This window comes from Capra hircus, chromosome 15 (genome assembly GCF_001704415.2).
Source record: "Capra hircus breed San Clemente chromosome 15, ASM170441v1, whole genome shotgun sequence".
NCBI classification, from domain to species: domain Eukaryota; kingdom Metazoa; phylum Chordata; class Mammalia; order Artiodactyla; family Bovidae; genus Capra; species Capra hircus.
In genome coordinates this window covers 4826529-4845974 of record NC_030822.1, presented here as the reverse complement: position 1 = coordinate 4845974, position 19446 = coordinate 4826529, and the positions used below count along the sequence as shown (strand labels likewise).

Below are 19446 nucleotides of genomic sequence, written 5' to 3'. Positions count from 1 at the left end.
TTGGCCAAAAATAAATACATCGTAAGACTGCATTCTATGAAGTCGTTTGTTTTTTAAAGCTTATATTCCACTTACATTTATTTATTTTTTTGCTTTGGTCTGTATGTTTTCTTTTCCTTTTTTAAAAAAATTAATTTATTCATTTTAATTGGAGGCAAATTACTTTACAATATTGTGGTGGTTTTTGCTATACATTGACGTGAATCAGCCACGGGTGTACATGTGTCCTCCCATCTACAAAGTCTTTATTTGAATAATGAGTTAAGTTTAAAGTTCCTTTTTTCCCAGAAAACTCCTCACCCAGTTATAAGTTGAAACTAGACGTATTAAATTTCTTATGTATTGGAATATGGCTTTAGGAAGTGAGTTAATGAAACAAATAATGAAAGGAAAACCCACAAAAGTAAAAAAAAAAAGCAATATTTAAATCTTTATGTTAAAGATTCTATTAATAGCTTGCTTCAATGTTTTAAATCTGAGGACCTTCCTTTTTGACATTTATCCATGTTCTCCTTAATTTGAATTTTCAGAATCTTTGCCTGTTGGAGATGTTTAGAGAGAATTTTGAAGTTTTCTTTAGTTATAAATTCATGAAAAGAGTTAAATCACACAACAACAACAACAATAATGTTTAAAACCTTGTAATCTCTACAGTAACCCTAAATACAGTCATACATAACCCTCCTTTAATCGGTGAAAAAATTGAAGAAAAGAGGGATTAAATGAATCAATGTTATATAGTTAATAAGGTGTAAGTCCCAGATTTAAACTAAGGCTTTGGGTTTTTAAGTTCCCCTTTCTTTGCTCTTTAATGTATTTCTGACTTTACCTGTCTTCTTTTTTCTCTCCCACTTTCTCTTTTCCTCTTTTTTATTTCACTTTTTTCTTTCTCTCTCTCAGTAAATGTTAACTTTTTGACCAGGGGAGGAGAAACAGTTCATGAATAAGATTGCGATTGTAGTAACGCATATTTTTGCCTTCAATGGCACACACTGTTGAAAAAAGAGGTATGAGTGTGAAGCAGTGTGACCAGTGCTATAATGGACGTCGACTGCAGCCTCTGAGATCTGGAAGAGGCACACTTTCTCAGTCTTGAGGAAGTGGAAAAGCTATCAGACAGGCGAGGTCGGAAAAGATGCAGCTCATGAGGATCTTATCTTTTGAGTCTCTCCGTTTCTCACTGGTGGACATGTCCAGCCTTTCCAGGAACAGAACTCATATATCTCTGGGTGCTTGTGAATGTGCCGCCTATGTGGCCACATCATGGATTGGCTGTTAAAGCTTGATGCAGTTTTCCTTTCCTGATTTTAAAAGTTATACATTTTTTTTGTCAACGAAAATTAAAAACAAATTAGTAAATCATAAAGAACGAAATAAATACCACCTATATTTTCACTTGAAAGGATATACAAAATAAAAACATTTTTTATGGTTTTGTGCTTGTTTTTGGCTTTTGTAAAACTGAAGAAAATAGGCACTCTGTGAAATTGTTTATTCCTTAAGTAAAAGGGTTATAATTGAGGATGACTGTGACTTTCTTTCCAGTGAAGTGTCTTGTCACTGGAACGGAATTCATGGAGAGGATGAATAATGTGATGGAATTCCTCCTCCTGGGCCCGACTCAAAATGTGAAGCTTCAGGAATTTTCCTTTGTTGTGTTTTTAATTGTCTGCTTGGTCACCTCGGCAGCCAACCTGCTCATCATGATCACCATCAGTGCCAGGATGACCCTAGGGTCCCCTGTGTACTTCTTTTTGTCTCATTTATCCTTTATAGACGGCTGCTGTTCTTCCTCCATGACCCTTAAGATGCTAGTTGACTCCCTTACTGTGAGAAGAGCCATCTCTTTTGGGGGGTGTATGACTCAAATCTTTGCCAAGCATCTTTTTGGTGCTGCTGAGACTATCCTTCTCACGATGATGGCCTATGACCATTATGTGGCCATCTGTGAACCCCTCCACTACATGAACATCATGAGTTAATGGCTGTGTAGCCTTCTTGTGGGCATGGCCTGGGCTGGAGCCTTTTTCCACGCAGCCATTCATATCCTGTTTACAGTCTGCCTGCCCTTCTGTGGCCCTAACATTATAGATCATTTCCTGTGTGTCTTGAACCCTTTGTTGAAACTGGTCTGCACAGACACTCATACCTTTGGTCTCTTTGTTGTTGTCAACAGTGGGTTCATCTGCCTGTTGAACTTCCTCCTTTTGATGGTCTCCTATGTGGCCATCTTGTGCTCCCTAAGGACCTATAGCTTGGAAGGAAGACGCAAAGCCTTCTCCACCTGTGTCTCCCACATCACTGTGGTCATTCTCTTTTTTGCACCCTGCATATTTGAATATATGTGTCCAGGGATCAACTTTTCCATTGATAAAGCCGTGGCTGTGTTTTATACCATGATAACGCCTATGTTAAATCCTTTAATCTACACCCTCAGATGTGCAGAGGTGAAAAATGCTATGAAGAAGCTCTGGATCAAAAGGTGACTTCAACTGAGAAATAATCACAGCAGCAAAAATTACTTTGTCTTTTAAATACAAAGATAATATAATTTCTCTGGTTTAGTGCCAAGTGAATACCATATGTAAAAGTATGTTGGTGTTGGCATATAAATCCTTTAATGAAAATTTCAGGCAGAAAATTGTTTATCACGTCCAGATACCCTATTTAGATTTATTGAGTGCCCCTTTGGTTGTCAGACTTGGATACACTTTCAGAATTATTTGGAACACATTAAAATGTACTTTCTCAGGACACAGCTCTAGAGATTCTAATTCAGTAGGACTGTGAGGTTGGCATGTCTACATTCGAAATAAATTTATGCAGATGTTTCTAAGTGGGTGATTTATGCATACACTTTGAATAATAGTGCAGTAGATAATATATGAATCCTCAACCGATTAATTGATCACCTGATTAAAGCATATCCTGGGGATTACCTTTCATAGCATATGCTTTGAGAATCATGAAACTTTCAGTTCTTCATAGATCATGCAATGCATGCTTACTACCTTTGCAATGCCAAACAAAAATATAGTATTCTGAGAAAATAGAAATGTTTTTGGCCTTTATTCTCCATCTTTTCTTTCAATACTTTTAAAATATTTTGCTACTTATGGTCTTTTTTTTTTTTTTTAATCTCTGTGCTTGCAAAGGGAAGATCTATTATCTATTCTTGTTGAGTTATTTAGACTATCAATAAAATTCATTTTTATTGTAATCTCAACTATTCATTCATATTGAGAACATTGCTTTTACAATTTTTCTCTGTGAAAGAGACTTTATGTATCATTTTTATACACACGTTTGGAGGAATGTGTGATAGCATTTAATATTCTATAATGGTTAAGAGTAGTCTCTGAGTAAGATAGATCTGAGATCAAAAATTAGCTTTACCACATAGAGTATGAGCTTTGGCAAATCACACCTTTCTGAGTTACAGGAGAATGATAGAGACTTTTCAGGATTAAGTAAATAATCCTCATGGATCTTTTATCACCAATAAGTGTTCCATAGCTATTAGCTATCACAGATATCATTCCTGGAGTCTCTGTAACTGTGTAGAATCATTCATTCATCTAATGTTTCTGAGCATTAGGAGAGATAATACATGATTTCTCTGCGTCTGCTGTGAAGAGTAAGACTCTGAGCTGACTGGCCTTATAGCATTTCTGGGGGGCTGGAGTGATTCCCAACATTCTTGGCCATCACTGACCACTCTTCCCTGCTTTTCTGATTTCCACTGGCCTCATGTCCCCTTAGGCTTTGGGGCTAATCCACTTATAGCTATGATTTCCCCTAAACCTCTCTGATTGTAGGACCAAAAGGTCATTTTATTAACTTGAGATCAACACAACAGGCAACCAGAATATGACCAGATATTTGTGTAGGGAAGGTAATATAGCGCAGTGGTAAGAATTGACTCAAGTCAGACTTTCTGAGTTTTCATGTTACTTGGGAAAGTTATTTAACCTTTCTACCTCATAATTTATTTATCTATAACTACAGTAGCTATAATGCCTAGGTTATAATGATATGGGGCCAGTTAAGTGGGTTTACAGATATTAAGTGCTTGAAGAGGTTTCTAGCTCATGGTAAATGTTATAAAAATGTTTTTAAAAGGAAAAAAAAATATTGACTGGTGCTGACCCGCCTTCCAGCAAGGCCAGATTTGGGATTGCATCTCTTCTTGAACTGGCAAGAGCATTGTTCCTTCTAGATCAGGACCTCCATGGATCTTACCTTGGTTCCTTAGTTGAAAAAGATGCTTCCTTATATGAGCAATACTGCGTCAGATAACTTTTTCCCTTGAACTAACAGAGCTGGTATTGAATTCTACCTCATTAGTTTATGTAACACTGCATGTATTTCATAAGCTCACGGGATCTTGTTTTAGTCTCAGTTCATATGTGCGATGGAATGGTAGTTCATTTCATAGGTTTATTTCAAGCATTAGATGAAGACATTGCATACAAAATATCCATGACAGTGCTTTTCACTCAGTGGGTGCTTGACAATCGTCACTATATTTGCCACTTCTTTCATATCCTCCTCAGTTTCCCATTTCTGTCTGACTTAAAAAAAAAGCTGTATAATTTACATTTATTTTTCAAATCTATGTAGCTATTATATTAGGAGGTCATGAGGAACTTCCAGAATTCTAAGAGTAAAACCCCTTACATTAATGCAAGAAACATGGGATTCACTTTCTAAACTATCCACCTTAAAATGTGAACATCTCCAAAGTTAAAATCAGGTTCAGGAAGATCCCAACACTTGATAAACTTTGTATGACAAATTAGAAATCTGTAGTGCAAGAATCAGTGATTGTAGTAAAGGCTATTGCTATTTACTATGATTTGGCTGGTGCTGCCAAAGCAAGTTTTTATTTAATCTCCATGAAAGCCTTATGAAAATGGATGATGTCATTCCTGCTTTCCAGAAGAATTAACTGAAGCTTGGAAAATTTAAATAATTTATCAGAGATCACAACTAGACAACACCTGAGGTTGGGCTTGAACCTATTTAACTTGGGTTTAGAACTTGCACTCTTACAGAGTACTCTCTATATCATAGTAATGACACACATCACACAGCTCACAACACTCTCCAGTGGAGGGAGGTAGGCAGGAAGTAAGAAACCTATAAAAAATTGCAGTTGCGCTGGGATGACCCAGAGGGATGGTATGAGGAGGGAGGTGGGAGGGGGGTTCAGGATTGGGAACACGTATATACATGTGGCGGATTCATGTTGATATATGGCAAAACCAATACAATATTGTAAAGTAATTAGCCTCTAATTAAAATAAATAAATTTAAATTTAAAAATTGCATTCAGAGTGCAAAGTGCTTAAAAAAATGAAATACCTGACGTGATAGTGACTCAGATGGCAGGGACCACTGTAGACTGTGTGTTCAAGGAAGACCCAAGAGCGAGAAGTTACAGCATTTGTCTAACAATGTCCAGGATGAGAGACACAGAGCTGAAGGTCATGGTTAAAACCACTAGAGAGGAATTTGTCCATGTGGGAAGGGAAGTTTTATCTGACCTGGGTGAGTGTCATTAACTTCTTTCTAACTCAAAGATCACCAACAACCTTAATGTTATGATTAATTAAGTTCCTACTCAAATCAGGAGGAAGTGAAATAAAACATATGTACTTAAGCAACCTCTTTCCCCAGAACTAGTGTTCACTTCCCAGCAGGTGTTATCTTTAATAGACTCTTTGGTGTAGTCAGCAGCATAGATTTCCCCATTGCTCTTTTTGGCTTCTTTTAATTTCTACAGTATCTGTCATGTAAAAGCATTAATTTAGAAGGGCTGAGTTAAACTGCTTGGTAGAATGGAAGTTATCCGTTTAATCAAATTTACACTGTAAGTAATTGGTCTTGGTCTATCAGCCTCTACCCAATTTCAATCCCCTCACTCCCCTCAAACACACATCTCTTTGAACTTGTCCTATATCATTCTTTACCTGTTCACTAGCTCCAGCTGCAATGGCCTTGTTTTGCCCATGAATCTTTGAACTAAATTTCTTTATTCCCCCAATACTCTTCCTTGAGACCTCCATCTGGTTGGATCATGATCCCTGCTCAGACTGCATTTCACCTGTCATCTCCTTAGAAGTATTCTTCAGCCCCCACTATAAAATCATTGTCTATCTCCCCGAATTGCTCTGTATCACATCACTCTATTACCTTTTCTCTACAGCATCTTCATCATCTGATTACTTAATTTACTTGTTTATTATCTCTCTTCTAATTACCATGTAAACTCCATGTAGTAGAGGTATTGGCTGTTTCAGTCACTACTGGATGTCCAGTACATAGAATAGACTTGGAATAGAGTAAATGCTTAATAAATATTTTCCGAATAAAAGGCTATCACTTCTAGTTACCCCTTTTAAGAGTAAATGCAGGACTTCCCTGATGGTACAGTGGATAAGAATCTGCCTGCCAATGCAGGGGACATAGGTTTGATCCCAGGTCCAGGAAGGTGCCGCAACTGCTAAGCCTGTGCTCTAGAGCCTGGAAGCCACCACGGCTGAGCTTGCGTGCTGCCATCACTGAAGCCCCCATGTGCCTAGAGCATGTGCTGTACAACAGGAGAAGCCACTGCAATGAGAAGCCTGTGCACCACAGCGATGTGTAGCCTTCGCTCATCACAGCCAGAGAAAGCCCGCAAGCAGCAAGGAACCCCCAGCACAGCCTAAACAAATAACGAGCAAATGCGTTTCTAAAAGGGACGCTTGCTAACTGGTTGCTTCTGAAATTGATGATGGTGACCTTTATTCTTGTTGATAAATTGAAATGGAGAAGTTTAGATCAGTTTAGTATAGCAGTCAGGATTCCTAGCTGATGATGGAATCGCCGTAGGGAGTTTAAGTAGAAAAGGTACATGATAATCTGATAGAATCTTAAAGAATCTTTGAAAGGGTTAGCTCCTGCTTGGAAGAATGTGTATTCTGCTGTTGTTGGATGAAGTAGTCTATAGATGTCAATTATATCCAGTCGATTGATGATGTTGAGTTTAGCTATGCCCTTACTGGTTTTAAGCCTACAGGATCTGTCCATTTCTAATAGTGGATTTTTTATAGTTAGAAGTCTCAAACTCGAATTACCTTCCTAAGTTGTTCCATTTTTTATTGTCTGACTTTATTATTAGAGTTTTATGTGAATGCAAGCTGAGTTTATCCCAATTTTTTTTGTTTTATTAACTATTATATCCATAGCTCATAGAATAAAACCTGGAAAAAATGTTCAATTTTTAAAAAAATAATGAATGATTAGATAGCTATTGCAACTACATTGGAGATAAGAATTTCATGTGTTCAACTTCACACTTCTACAGAAAAAAGTTGATTAGGTAAAAGAAAACAAAAAGTCTTGCTATGGCAAAGTAGAGAAAGTGTCAAACTCATTTTCATTGGAACACAATGACAGGGCCGATATTTTATTTTCAGCTGGCAATATTTCCATAATGGTTTTGAGGCTGTTTGTTTGCTTGCTTGTTTTTCTCTTGTTACATATTCGTTACCCTAGTTATGCGATGCGATTGGTTTAACAGGGTTTTGTTTGTTTTTAATATGTAGATGTTCTTTTAAGGTTTGGTGGAAAATCCCATTGAATTTAATTAAACAGCAATCAGATTTGGATACATTCCAATTGCAGGATTCCATGATTAACATCATGAGAAGGTACATTTTCTTGTTTAAGTAGAAGATGTTGTCCTCTTAAGAGCTAATGTAATGAATGCAGGAGATGTTTTAGAAGGCTTAAACCATGATATAAAAAAGACACAAGAATGCCATCTCCAAATCTAAAGTAGAACTATTTGGCCATACCAGTACAATAGAACGAGACTGGTTAAACATCAGAATGGTAGTTATTCTTTATTGATATTACTAGAACAGAATGAAAAAGATAAAAAGTTCCCTGGTAGAATAGTTACTGGTATCTTCATATGTAGACACAGGATGACATAGGATTTTTTTTTTTTTCCTTAGTTTCTGAGAAAATTTTCTAATGGGAAAATTTTTAGTTTTTCTTGTATCATGATTTCTCTGAAATGAAGCTACAATGTAGGTAATAATTTTCTGAGATACTTGGAAGACCATGGAGAAAATGAACAGACAAAGGCATATGAAATCATATATGTCTTCAAAGAACAATGCAGCTTTTTGCCCTCTATGAGTAAAGCAGATGGCCCAGAGACTTCTAGGTCTTCATGAGTGAGATAAAAATCCTCCTTCAAATTGTGAGCACGTTTCCAAAGGTAAGACTTTAACAGTTAATAGTGGAAACGAGGTTTTGCATTTGTATAAATTTCTGCATTACAGTACATAGGAAATCATATCGCTTCAGTTTCTAAGAACTGAAAATTAAAAACAAAAACAAAAACAAAAAACCCCCACAAACTGCTGACCATAGAGAAAATGAAATAAATCAAAGTTAGATTCCAATTCCAGGTCTGTCATTTAAAAGCAGGTAACTTTGGGAAAGTTGATTTAAAATTCTGAGCCTCAATTTTTTTAAAACTCTAAATTGGAGATTTTTTTTTTTGTTGTAAACATAAAATGTGATACTTTACATTACATTACAGTATATAGGACATCACATCGCTTGAGTTTCTAAGAGCTGAAAATTAAAAAAAAACCTGCTGGCCATAGACAAAATGAGATATAATTATATATTATATAAATATAATTACATATACTTATATGAGTATACATGGGCTTAGACAAAATGAGATATAATTATATATTATACAAATATAATTACATATACTTATATGAGTATACATGGGCTTCCCCAGCGGCTCAGTGGTAAAGACTCTGCCTGCAGTGAAGGAGAAACAGGAGACATGCGTTCGATCCCTAGGTCAGGAAGAGCCCCTGAAGGAGGGTATGGCAACCCACTCCAGTATTCTTGCCTGGAGAACCCTATGGACAAAGGAGCCTGCCAGGCTGTAGTCCATAGGGTCACAAAGAGTTGGATGTGACTAAAGTGACTGAGCACATGTTTATATATATGCATGTGTGTATCTGATTTTGTAAATATATATGGATGTAACATTTGAACATAATTTTGCATAACAAGTGAAATTATAGATGTTCTTCTAGTTTTGGTATTTCTTTTCATTAAGATATTTTGGTCTATATTAATGAAAACAGTTGAATAAAAATGATTATTTTCTCACCATGTTTTACATTTCAGAGGGGTATAAGCTTGCTGATATGCTTAAATTGAATTTCTGATATTTTGAAAAAAAAAAGTGAAGATTGATTATCCATGTTGGTTCAAGAACTTTGGTACATACGTATATGTAGCCCACTAGATACTCACAAAAACTCAAGTATCTATCAAAATCTCATTTACAATTATGGAAATTATGACTCAGAGTGGTGACTCACTTATTTAAAGTATTACACCTAGATTTATAAAAGTATATGTTCAGTTCAGTTCAGTTCAGTCGCTCAGTCGTGTCCGACTCTTTGCGACCCCATGAATTGCAGCACGCCAGGCCTCCCTGTCCTTGTTACAGGCTTTGAAATATCTTTCATGCTAAAAATCATATATATTTTCTAAAAGAAGAATTGTACAGACATTTGATTCACACATATTAATGATGAAGTTCATCTAAAACCCAGTTTCATAAGGCTTTTGGCTTTCATGTCATATAAACTGGTCTCTGGAGTAGAAAGAGACATTTATGATGAAATATAATAGTTTGCTAAATGGAAAGCTCCTCAAGGGATGTTCAATATCACTGAGTATCAAGTGGAAAAGATCCGAACATGGCTGGTTAAGACTTATATGATATTTGTCATGAAAAGGTTAAAGAATTAAATGAAGTCAGGAGCCATCTTCTACCTCAAGAGGTATCTTTAGCTGGAAAAGAAGGAGAGTGTTAATGAAAAGATGCTTCCACAGTTACACTCCTATTTTTGTTCTCTGATAGTATCACTCCTGGTATAGGGCCTGACCATTAATGAATTAGTAGACACTCTCAGATGTCTCTGAGTTTACATTATCTGAAAAATGTAACACGAGGTTAAGTAGCTGGTAAACAGTAAGTAGTTGTACCATTCTATAATATGTTCCATCAGCTTAGAGGTAAAATGTTTCTGATCTCTGAAATTACATTCTACAAAAGAATAAATGGAACTATAGAGATGGAAAAGCAATTTGCCTATCTGAGGGCTAATATAAAGTCTTGAGCTGAGTGAACATGGAGAATTGTAATACATGAGCTTGGGGAGGCAATATCTGGAACAGTAATTATTATGGCTTATATGATAGAGCTGAAGACACAGTTATGGTTACTTTGTGTACTCTTAAAATTTATATGTTGGTGTCTTAATCTTTAAAATGAGAGAATGTGAGCTTATCTGGAAATGGGTTCTTTACGGAGGTAATTTATTTAAAATAAGATCACTAGCGTGAGCCTTAATGCAACAAGACTGGTTTTCTTATTAAAAGGGGAATTCAGATACAGATAGGCTTACATGGAGAACACCATGTGAACTTAAATCCGATCGTCTTTAAGCCAAGGAAAATAAGCAGGGAACAAGTCCTTTTCTCATAGCCTTTAGAAGTAACCAATACTGTTGACACCTTGATTTAGAATTTGGTGTAGTGATAAATTTCCATTTTTTAATTCAACCCAGTTTTTGTTTTGTTATAAAAGCTGTAGCAAACTGATAAAGATATTGATACAAAGAATATACTAAATACCAAAAAATGTGCAAGTGGCTTTGAGATTGGGTAGTGGGTAGATGCTGAGTTTTGGGCTGCCTGGTAGAAGAATCCTAAATTGCCTTTAAGCTACAATTGGTAGAAATACAAACAATAAAAGGTGATCTCAATGTTCCAAGAAGAGAACAAGGAGGGCTGCAGAGAAAGCATGTATCATCTGAGAGAAGTATATATATAAAACCAGAAATTATATTACATTGCTAGAAATATGATGTTTGAAGTCTCAAATAAAATGAAGAACATCTTACTGAAAGTGGAAGCTGGAAGGAAGGCAATTATTCTTCTGAATAAGCACGCCTAGCAGTTAATACGGAGAAGGCAATGGCAACCCACTCCAGTACTCTTGCCTGGAAAATCCCATGGGCGGAGGAGCCTGGTGGGCTGCAGTCCATGGGGTCGCTAAGAATGGACACGACTGAGCGACCTCACTTTCACTTTTCACTTTCATGCACTGGGAGAAGGAAATGGCAACCCACTCCAGTGTTCTTGCCTGGAGAATCCCAGGGATGGGGGAGCCAGGTGAGCTGCCGTCTATGGGGTCGCACACAGTCGGACACGACTGAAGCGACTTAGCAGCAGCAGCAGCACCATTTTTTAGATTACACATGTAAGTGATATTATTCAGTGTCTGTTTTACTCTTTCTGACTTACTTCACTTTGTATGAGAGTCTCTATGTCCATCCACATCTCTGTGAATGGCACTATTTCATTTTTTATAATATTCCATATTCTTTATCCATTCCTCTGTCGATGGATGTTTAGGGGCTGACATAGTCATGTGAAACCAAATATATTTTTAGGAATAATGCAGAATTTTGTCCTGGGTGTTCACACTGGATTGAAGACATTTCTATGTCTTTACGAGATAGTTGAAAAGGCTACTTGCTGCCTGTGAACAGGAATCCAAAAGGTAAATTTATAACAGTTAATAGTAGATGCCAGATTTTTCAGTTGTGTAAATTTATTTACTATGTAGGAAATCGCAAACTTGGATTTATAAGAATTGAAAAGTTGAAAAGCTTTTCCTGGAATCACAAGATTTCTGAAGTGAACTAGTTTAAAATTCAATTTCTCTCACTGAAAAATGTATGATTTTGAGGAAATCAAATATAATAAGCCTGTTTCTTTAAAAAAGGAAGTTAATATTTCTTACTGTGAAGACTAAATTTTATACATTAAATGTGATTTTATAAGTGCACAGAGTACGTGCACTTATACATATGGAGACATGAAACATCAGTGTAAGCATGATTTGTTTATCCCTAAGTCATATCCAAATCTTTGCACCCCATAGACTGTAGCCCACCAGGCTTCTCTGTCCGTTGGATTTCCCAGGCAAGAATATTGGGGTGGGTTGCCCTTTCCTTCTGGGGATCTTCCCAACCCAGGAGTTGAACCCCTGTCTCCTGCTTGGAGGGAGATTCTTTACCACTGAGCCATCTGAGAGGTCCAAGCATGGAGATAACATCTAACATATAGTTTGGCATAAAAATGATAGGTATTCTTACAATGTTAATATTTCCTTTTATTAAACTATTCTCCACCACATAATGAGATGGAGAACATTTAGGAAGGAATAGGTTAATTGTGGAATATTGAAAATGTATTAATAAATATGATTAAAATTTATTTTAATAAATATTAAATTGATATCTGTTTGGATATGTCAATAAGATAGTTGCATACACATATTTATTCCTAAATTTTCCACTTTGAATGTGTAAGTTACCTTAAGTGATTCTTTACTTAAATATTTCACTTTTGTGATTTTATACGTGGTTCATCTTTTCATGGAGTTCCCTATTTATCTCTTATTATCTCACTTTTCCTATAAAACTCAGCTGAAGTATTGTTTACTTTGAGAAACCTTCCCAGATCCAGAGTTGATTATAGATAGTCTGGAAATGTGAACACTTATCCATGAATATATTTATAGTGACCCTTATAAAATTAGTTGGTATGGTCTGACCCCTCATTATACATCTAATCACTGAGAATAGGGAAACATTCTTATTTGACTTTATGATCCTAATGTCAGGTTTAACACATTGAGTGAATAAAGTACATTAAGCTTATAATCAATGTCAAGGTGTTTTTAATTGTTTGATTTGATTTATAGGTAAACTGTTCCTCTTATCTGAAGTCAGCACCTATAAGGAGTAGATGGAACCCAGAAGCAATGTGACTCACTTTGTCCTCCTGGGCCTCACACAGAATCCAAAGGAGCAGAAAGTTCTTTTTGTTATGTTCTTGTTCTTCTACATTTTGACCATGTTGGGCAACATGCTTATTGTGGTGACTGTAACATTTAGTAAGACCCTGAATTCACCGATGTACTTTTTTCTTGCCAGCTTATCATTTATGGATGTCATTTATTCCTCATCTATTTCTCCCAAACTGATTTCAAGCTTGTTCGTGGGGAAAAATACCATATCCTTCCAATCCTGTATGACCCAGCTCTTTACAGAGCACTTTTTTGGTGGATCGGAGGTCTTCCTTCTGCTGGTGATGGCCTATGACCGCTATGTGGCCATCTGTAAGCCCTTGCATTACTTGGTGATCATGAGGCAATGGGTGTGTGTTGTGCTGCTGGTGGTGTCCTGGGTTGGAGGTTTTCTGCACTCAATTATTCAACTTAGCACTATTTTTGGGCTCCCGTTCTGTGGCCCCAATATCATTGATCATTTTTTCTGTGACATGTACCCTCTATTGAAACTCGTTTGTACTGACACCTATGTCATTGGCCTCTTAGTGCTGGCCAATGGAGGACTGATCTGCACTATAGTGTTTCTGCTCTTGCTCGTCTCCTATGGAGTCATCCTGCACTCTCTGAAGAACCTGAGTCAGGAAGGGAGGCGGAAAGCCCTCCAGACCTGTGGTTCCCACATCACTGTGGTTGTCTGCTTCTTTGTTCCCTGTATTTTCATGTATGTGAGACCTGCTGAGACCTTCCCCTTTGACAAATCACTGAGCGTGTTTTACACAGTCATAACCCCCATGCTGAACCCATTAATCTACACTCTGAGAAACTCAGAGATGACAAATGCTATGAATAAGCTTTGGAGAAGGAACATGGCATTTTATGGTAAAAAAGGGCATCGGCCACCATGAAGGGGGGCATTTGACATCAGAGACCACTTCCTTGGAATTCAGTAGCTTTCTCAGATCTGATGCTGATTTCTTTTTCTTCAAAGAATTTATAATTATAATACAAAAAGTTATGCTATAACCATGCAACTGTGTTGTTCATAACATGAATAGTTCCTCTCCATGGCAGAATGTAAGGTTTGTAATATTTTGTTATCACTGTACCTAGAAAGAGGTAAGGCTTATATTGAAGGAGCCAATATCATATAACAGATTAGTGAGGAAATTTTATATAGTTACACCAATTTTTAACCAATTTATGCATTTTTCCTTTTTTAATTTTTTCCAGACAGTATTTATTTTTAGTTAGATTCTTGTCTTTTAAGTTATTCTTTTTATTATGCTATTTAAAGTATTTAATGCTATATACTCTGTGTTCTTTATAAAATTTCAGTTGCATTATATACAAACTTTTCATGTAACTCTAATTTTTTTAAACAGTTGAAGTGAAATAGATAATAATAAATAGTAAAAGTGCAAATCATACAAAATGGGAGAAAGTGTAGAATACATTTCCTATTTATCTCTCAATATATTTTCTAGTCTACGTCTGCAGTGGCACTCTATTTCTTAAGATCCATCTGGTAATAATCTATGTAAAAGCAATTGTATTTAAATACATGTTTTTTTTTTTCTGTGTAGGTAAACTTTGCTTTTTTAGTAACAGCTGTGAAGTATTTTCCTAGTAGTCCATTTAGATCTAATCCTTAATTTTTCTCATACTACATCATACTCCTTTATAGAGACATACTGAAATTGTTTCCATTCTTTTTCATGTTGTTCCTAAACTTTTTCTATGAAAAGTAATTTCGCAATAAAAACTATTTTTGAATGTGTGCCAGTATGAGCTCCTGGAAGTGAAGTTGTTGATATATGTGTTGTGTCTGAATCAATGCTCAGGTAATACACTTATTTAAAATATTGATGGTCATAGCTATTGCCATCTTTGAAGTTGTACAAACACCTACACTCCTGTCCACAGTCTGTGAGAATATTTTTGTCCACATTCTCAAAATCAGTCCTAATAAATGCTGATGGCATATGATAATCAGATTAAATTTATTTTAAATTTGGTTTTATAATTTACCACAAATCCTTTTGATATAATTGGATTTGGACATCTTGTCACTTGTTTGATGTAATTTGTATTTTTTTCCCTAGAATTGTCTGTTAGTCTCTTTTATTTATTCGTTTAATTGTTGATCTTTTCCATGCTGATTTTTATGAAATAATTGTCTAATAATATCATATATGAAATGAATCGCCAGTCCAGGTTTGATGTGTGATACTGGATGCTTGGGGCTGGTGCACTGGGATGACCCAGAGATGGTATGGGGAGGGAGGAGGGAGGGGGGTTCAGGATGGGGAACATGTGTATACCTGTGGTGGATTCATGTTGATATATGGCAAAACCAATGTAATTAACCTCCAATTAAAATAAATAAATTTATATTAAAAAATGACACTTTTTGCTGTTGTACACATAACTGATGTCTTTCTGGCTAGTCACAAAGCAAGGTGTCCTGGAGCTGGTGTCATTCTGCTGGTTGGTAGAATGGCCAGGCCAGGGTGTCCTGGGTGGTGCTGGCTTGCTGGTGAGTGGGCTGGGATTGACTGGGCTGGCATCAGGGCCACGGTCTGGTGGGTGGGGCTTTGGCCCAGTGGGTCCTGGGGCTGATGCTTGCCCACTGGTGGGTGAGACCAGGACCTGGGTTTAGGGCTAGCCCACTGGTGGTGGAGCAAAGTCCCAGGATCCCTGGCTGTGGGGCCAGGAGCCCCAGAACTTGTGTTGTTTGAGTGGTTGCAGGTCCCAGAGGGTTCTGAGCTGGTGTCCTTGTTACTACCCAGGGTTCTTGACCTCCTTAATCAATAGAAATTGATTAGAGACAGGACAAGAAATTCAGGTAAGGCTTTGTTGGGGTCCCCGCTGCAGCAGTGGGTAGCAAGGACAAACAACTCCTTAGGTGGTACTGTGTGCAGGGGGCATGCACAGTACCCTACTTTTCTCCAGACCCTCTGCTTTTTGCTCCAGGCTCTTCAAAAGTGGTGTATGTTCATGCCAAGTCTCTTCAGTCTGATCCGACTCTTTGCGGCCCTGTGGGCACTTGCCCACCAGACTCTTCGGTCCACAGGACTCTCCAGGCAAGAATACTGGAGTGGGTTGCCATGCTCTCCTCCAGGGGATCTTCCCAACCCAGAAACTGAACCTGTGTCTCCTGAGTCTCCTGCATTGCAGGCAGATTCTTTACCACTGAGCCACTGGGAAAGCTCCTATTACCTTAGTTCTTAAACTTATTTTTAAAATTGTGGTCAAACATACATAACAAAATTTTAAATTTTAACCGTATTAAAGTGGCATTAATTCACCCTGTTATGCAAACAATATCACTGTCTATCATCAGCAGAACATTTCCAGCTTTCCAAACTGAAATTCCACAGCTATTAAATAAAATTTCCCATTTCCACTCAGTGAGCCCCAGGCAATCACCATTCTACTTTCTGTGAACTTGACTACTTTAAGTGCCTCATGTAAAGTGGAATCATTTATTTATTTATTTATTTTTGATTCCCTTTTTTCACTCAGTGTAATATCCTTTCCCCATTAAATGCTGTTGGCACCCTTGTTGAAAATTATCTAAGCACATATAAAAGGTTTATTTCTAGACTCTCTTAATTCCCTTAGTTTGTTGTCTGTCTTTGTTCCAAAACTGGTGCTGTGACTACCATTGTTTTGCGTAATGTTGTAGAATCAGGAAATATTAGACTGAACATTTTCTCTTTCCTTTTCAAGATTGTCTTGGAAAAGATTGGAGTCCTTGAGATTCCGTATGAGTCTTGGCATGAATTTTTCTGTTTCTGCCAAAAATATTTTTGGGGTTTTGATAAGGATTGTACTGAATCTGTAGGTCACTTACAGTCATATTAACATCTTAATGCTATTAAATAACCCAATTCATAAAATTTTTTCCATATGTGCGTGTGTGTTCTCTGACATTTTGCAGTTTTCAGTTTACAAGATTTTTGTCTCTTTGGTTATGTTTTTCTTAACTATTTTATTCTTTTTTTTGAAAATGAAAAATGTCTTTTATTTATTTTTTAATTTAAATTTATTTATTTTAATTGGAGGCTAATTACCTTACAATATTGTATTGGTATTTTATTCTTTATGACGTGCTTGTAGGTGGAATTATTTTCTTTATTTTTCCTGGTTGTTCACGATGGTATAGACATTCAACACCATTTCATATAAAATCTCAACAAATTGGAAATAAAAGGAGTGTACCTTGACATAATAAAGTTCATATATTTACAGATCACAGCTAACATCATCCTCAACTTTGAAAGACTGAAAACTTCCCCATTAAAATATGGATGAAGAGGGCACACTCTCACAAGCCCTTTTTAACATAGTATTGCCATAAAAATTCTTGTGAAAATTTTAGAGTTTTCTAAGTATAGCTCCTGTCAACACTGAGAGTAAGATAATTTTATTAATTATCTCACTTTTTAAATTTAGTTTTACTTTCTGTAATAGTGCTTCTTTATTTAAAAACTTTTTGTTTTATACTGGTGTATAGCTAATTAATGAGTGTCCCCAGTGGCTCAGTGGTAGAGAATCCACCTGTAGTACAGGAGACTCCGAAGACAAGGGTTCAATTCCTGGGTTAGGAAGATTCCTTGACAACATGGCACCCACTCTAGCATTCTTGCCTGGATAATGCCGTGGGCAGAGGAGCCTGGTGGGCTATAGTCCATGGTTCTTAAGGAACTGGACGTGACTGAAGTGACTGAAAATGAAGGCACAACCAGGAACAATGTTGTGATCGTTTCAGGTGGACAGCAAAGGGACCCAGTCATGGAAACATGTATCCATTCTCCCCAAACTCCTTTCCCATTCGGTCTGCCACAAAACACTGAACGGAGTTTCCTATACTGTACAGTGGGACCTTGTTGGTTATCCCCTTTAAATGAAGTGGTTTGAACACGTGGATCTCAGTCTTCCTAACTCTCTCTCCCACATTGCTCTCCGCTGACAACCATAAGTTTGTTCTCTGCGTCTGTGAATCTGTTCTGCTTTGTTCATTGGTATCATTTCTGTAACAGTGCTTCTGATGGTATTCGTTTCTATCCTTGCAATCTCATCTCAAACATATCCTTTAAAGAAAAATCATCTCTGGTTACATTATCCATAGTAGAATTTTCCCTCTTCTTTTCTGCCACACTACCCTATTTCTTAACTTATAAGTAGTGAAAAGGATAAAACTACTTTATTAAACTGTTTCTTTTTTTTTAATTTTAATTTTTACTTTATTTTGCTTTATAATACTGTATTGGTTTTGCCATACATTGACATGAATCAGCCATGGGTGTACATGAGTTCCCAATCCTGAACCCCACTCCCACCTCCCACCCCCATATGTCTTAATCATAAATAAATAACATCCATGCAGGAGAAAAATTTTGCATGATTTTCTGACCGATTTTAGAAATTGCTGGGCCCTCACTCAATGTACAATTGCTGGCATAACACAGGTGTCCTAACCTTTATTTATTTATTTAAAATATAAATTTATTTATTTTAATTGGAGCTTAATTACTTAAAAAATTAATAATTGGATAAATAATTAGCTGTTATCTCTAAAATGCTAACACATTTAGTTGTGTTTTCTGATATAATTTTATATCTCTAACAAAATTTTAAGCTGAGAATAAGTTCAGTTAAGTTCAGTCATTCAGTCATGTCCAACTCATTGCCACCCCATGGACTGTAGCAATCCAGCCTTCCTTGTCCATCAGCATATCCCAAAGCTCACTCAAATTCATGTCCATCAAGTCGGTGATGCCATTCAACCATCTCATCCTCTGTTGTCCCCTCTCCTCCCACCTTCAATAGTTCCCAGCATCAGGGTCATTTCAAATGAGTCAGTTCTTCACATCAGGTGGCCAAAGTATTGGAGCTTCAGCCTCAGTCCTTCCAATAAATATTCAGGACTCATTTCCTTTAGAGTGGACTGGATCTCCATGCAGTGCAAGGAAATCTCAAGAGTCTTCTCCAACACCACAGTTCAAAGGCATCAGTTCTTCTGCGCTCAGCTTTCTTTATAGTCCAACTCTCACATCCATACATGACTACTGGAAAAGCCAAAGCTTTGAACTGATGGACCATTGTCTGCAAAGTAATGTCTTTGCTTTTTAATATGCTGTCTAGGTTGGCAATAGTTTTTCTTCCACGGCACAAGTGTCTCTTGATTTCATGGCTGCAGTCACCATCTGCAGTGATTTTGGAGCCCAAGAAAATAAAGTCTGTCATTGTTTCCATTGTTTCCCAATATATTTGCCATGAAGTGATGTGACTGAATGCCATGACCTTTGTTTTCTGAATGTTGAGCTATAGCCAGCCTTTTCCCTTTTCTCTTTCACTATCATCAAGAGGCTCTTTAGCTCTTTGCTTTCTGCCATAAAGGTGGTGTCATCTACACATCTGAGGTTATTGATATTTCTCCTGGCGATCTTTATTCCAGCTTGTGCTTCATCCACTCC

General features: G+C 36.9%; 1 protein-coding gene and 1 pseudogene across 1 annotated transcript; both read left to right on the top strand.

Annotated features, from left to right (window-relative positions):
• On the top strand, window positions 1575-2486 carry LOC102177822 (annotated as a pseudogene).
• Window positions 12873-13898, top strand: LOC102168280 (olfactory receptor 4A47). The gene has a single exon (XM_005690226.3). It carries the CDS (start codon window positions 12922-12924, stop codon window positions 13867-13869), a length of 948 nt encoding a protein of 315 aa, XP_005690283.2. The 5' UTR covers window positions 12873-12921; the 3' UTR covers window positions 13870-13898.

Bases quoted from the DNA above. Each gene is read 5' to 3' on its own strand.
- LOC102168280 (XM_005690226.3), top strand. From the start codon at position 12,922: ATGGAACCCAGAAGCAATGTGACTCACTTTGTCCTCCTGGGCCTCACA.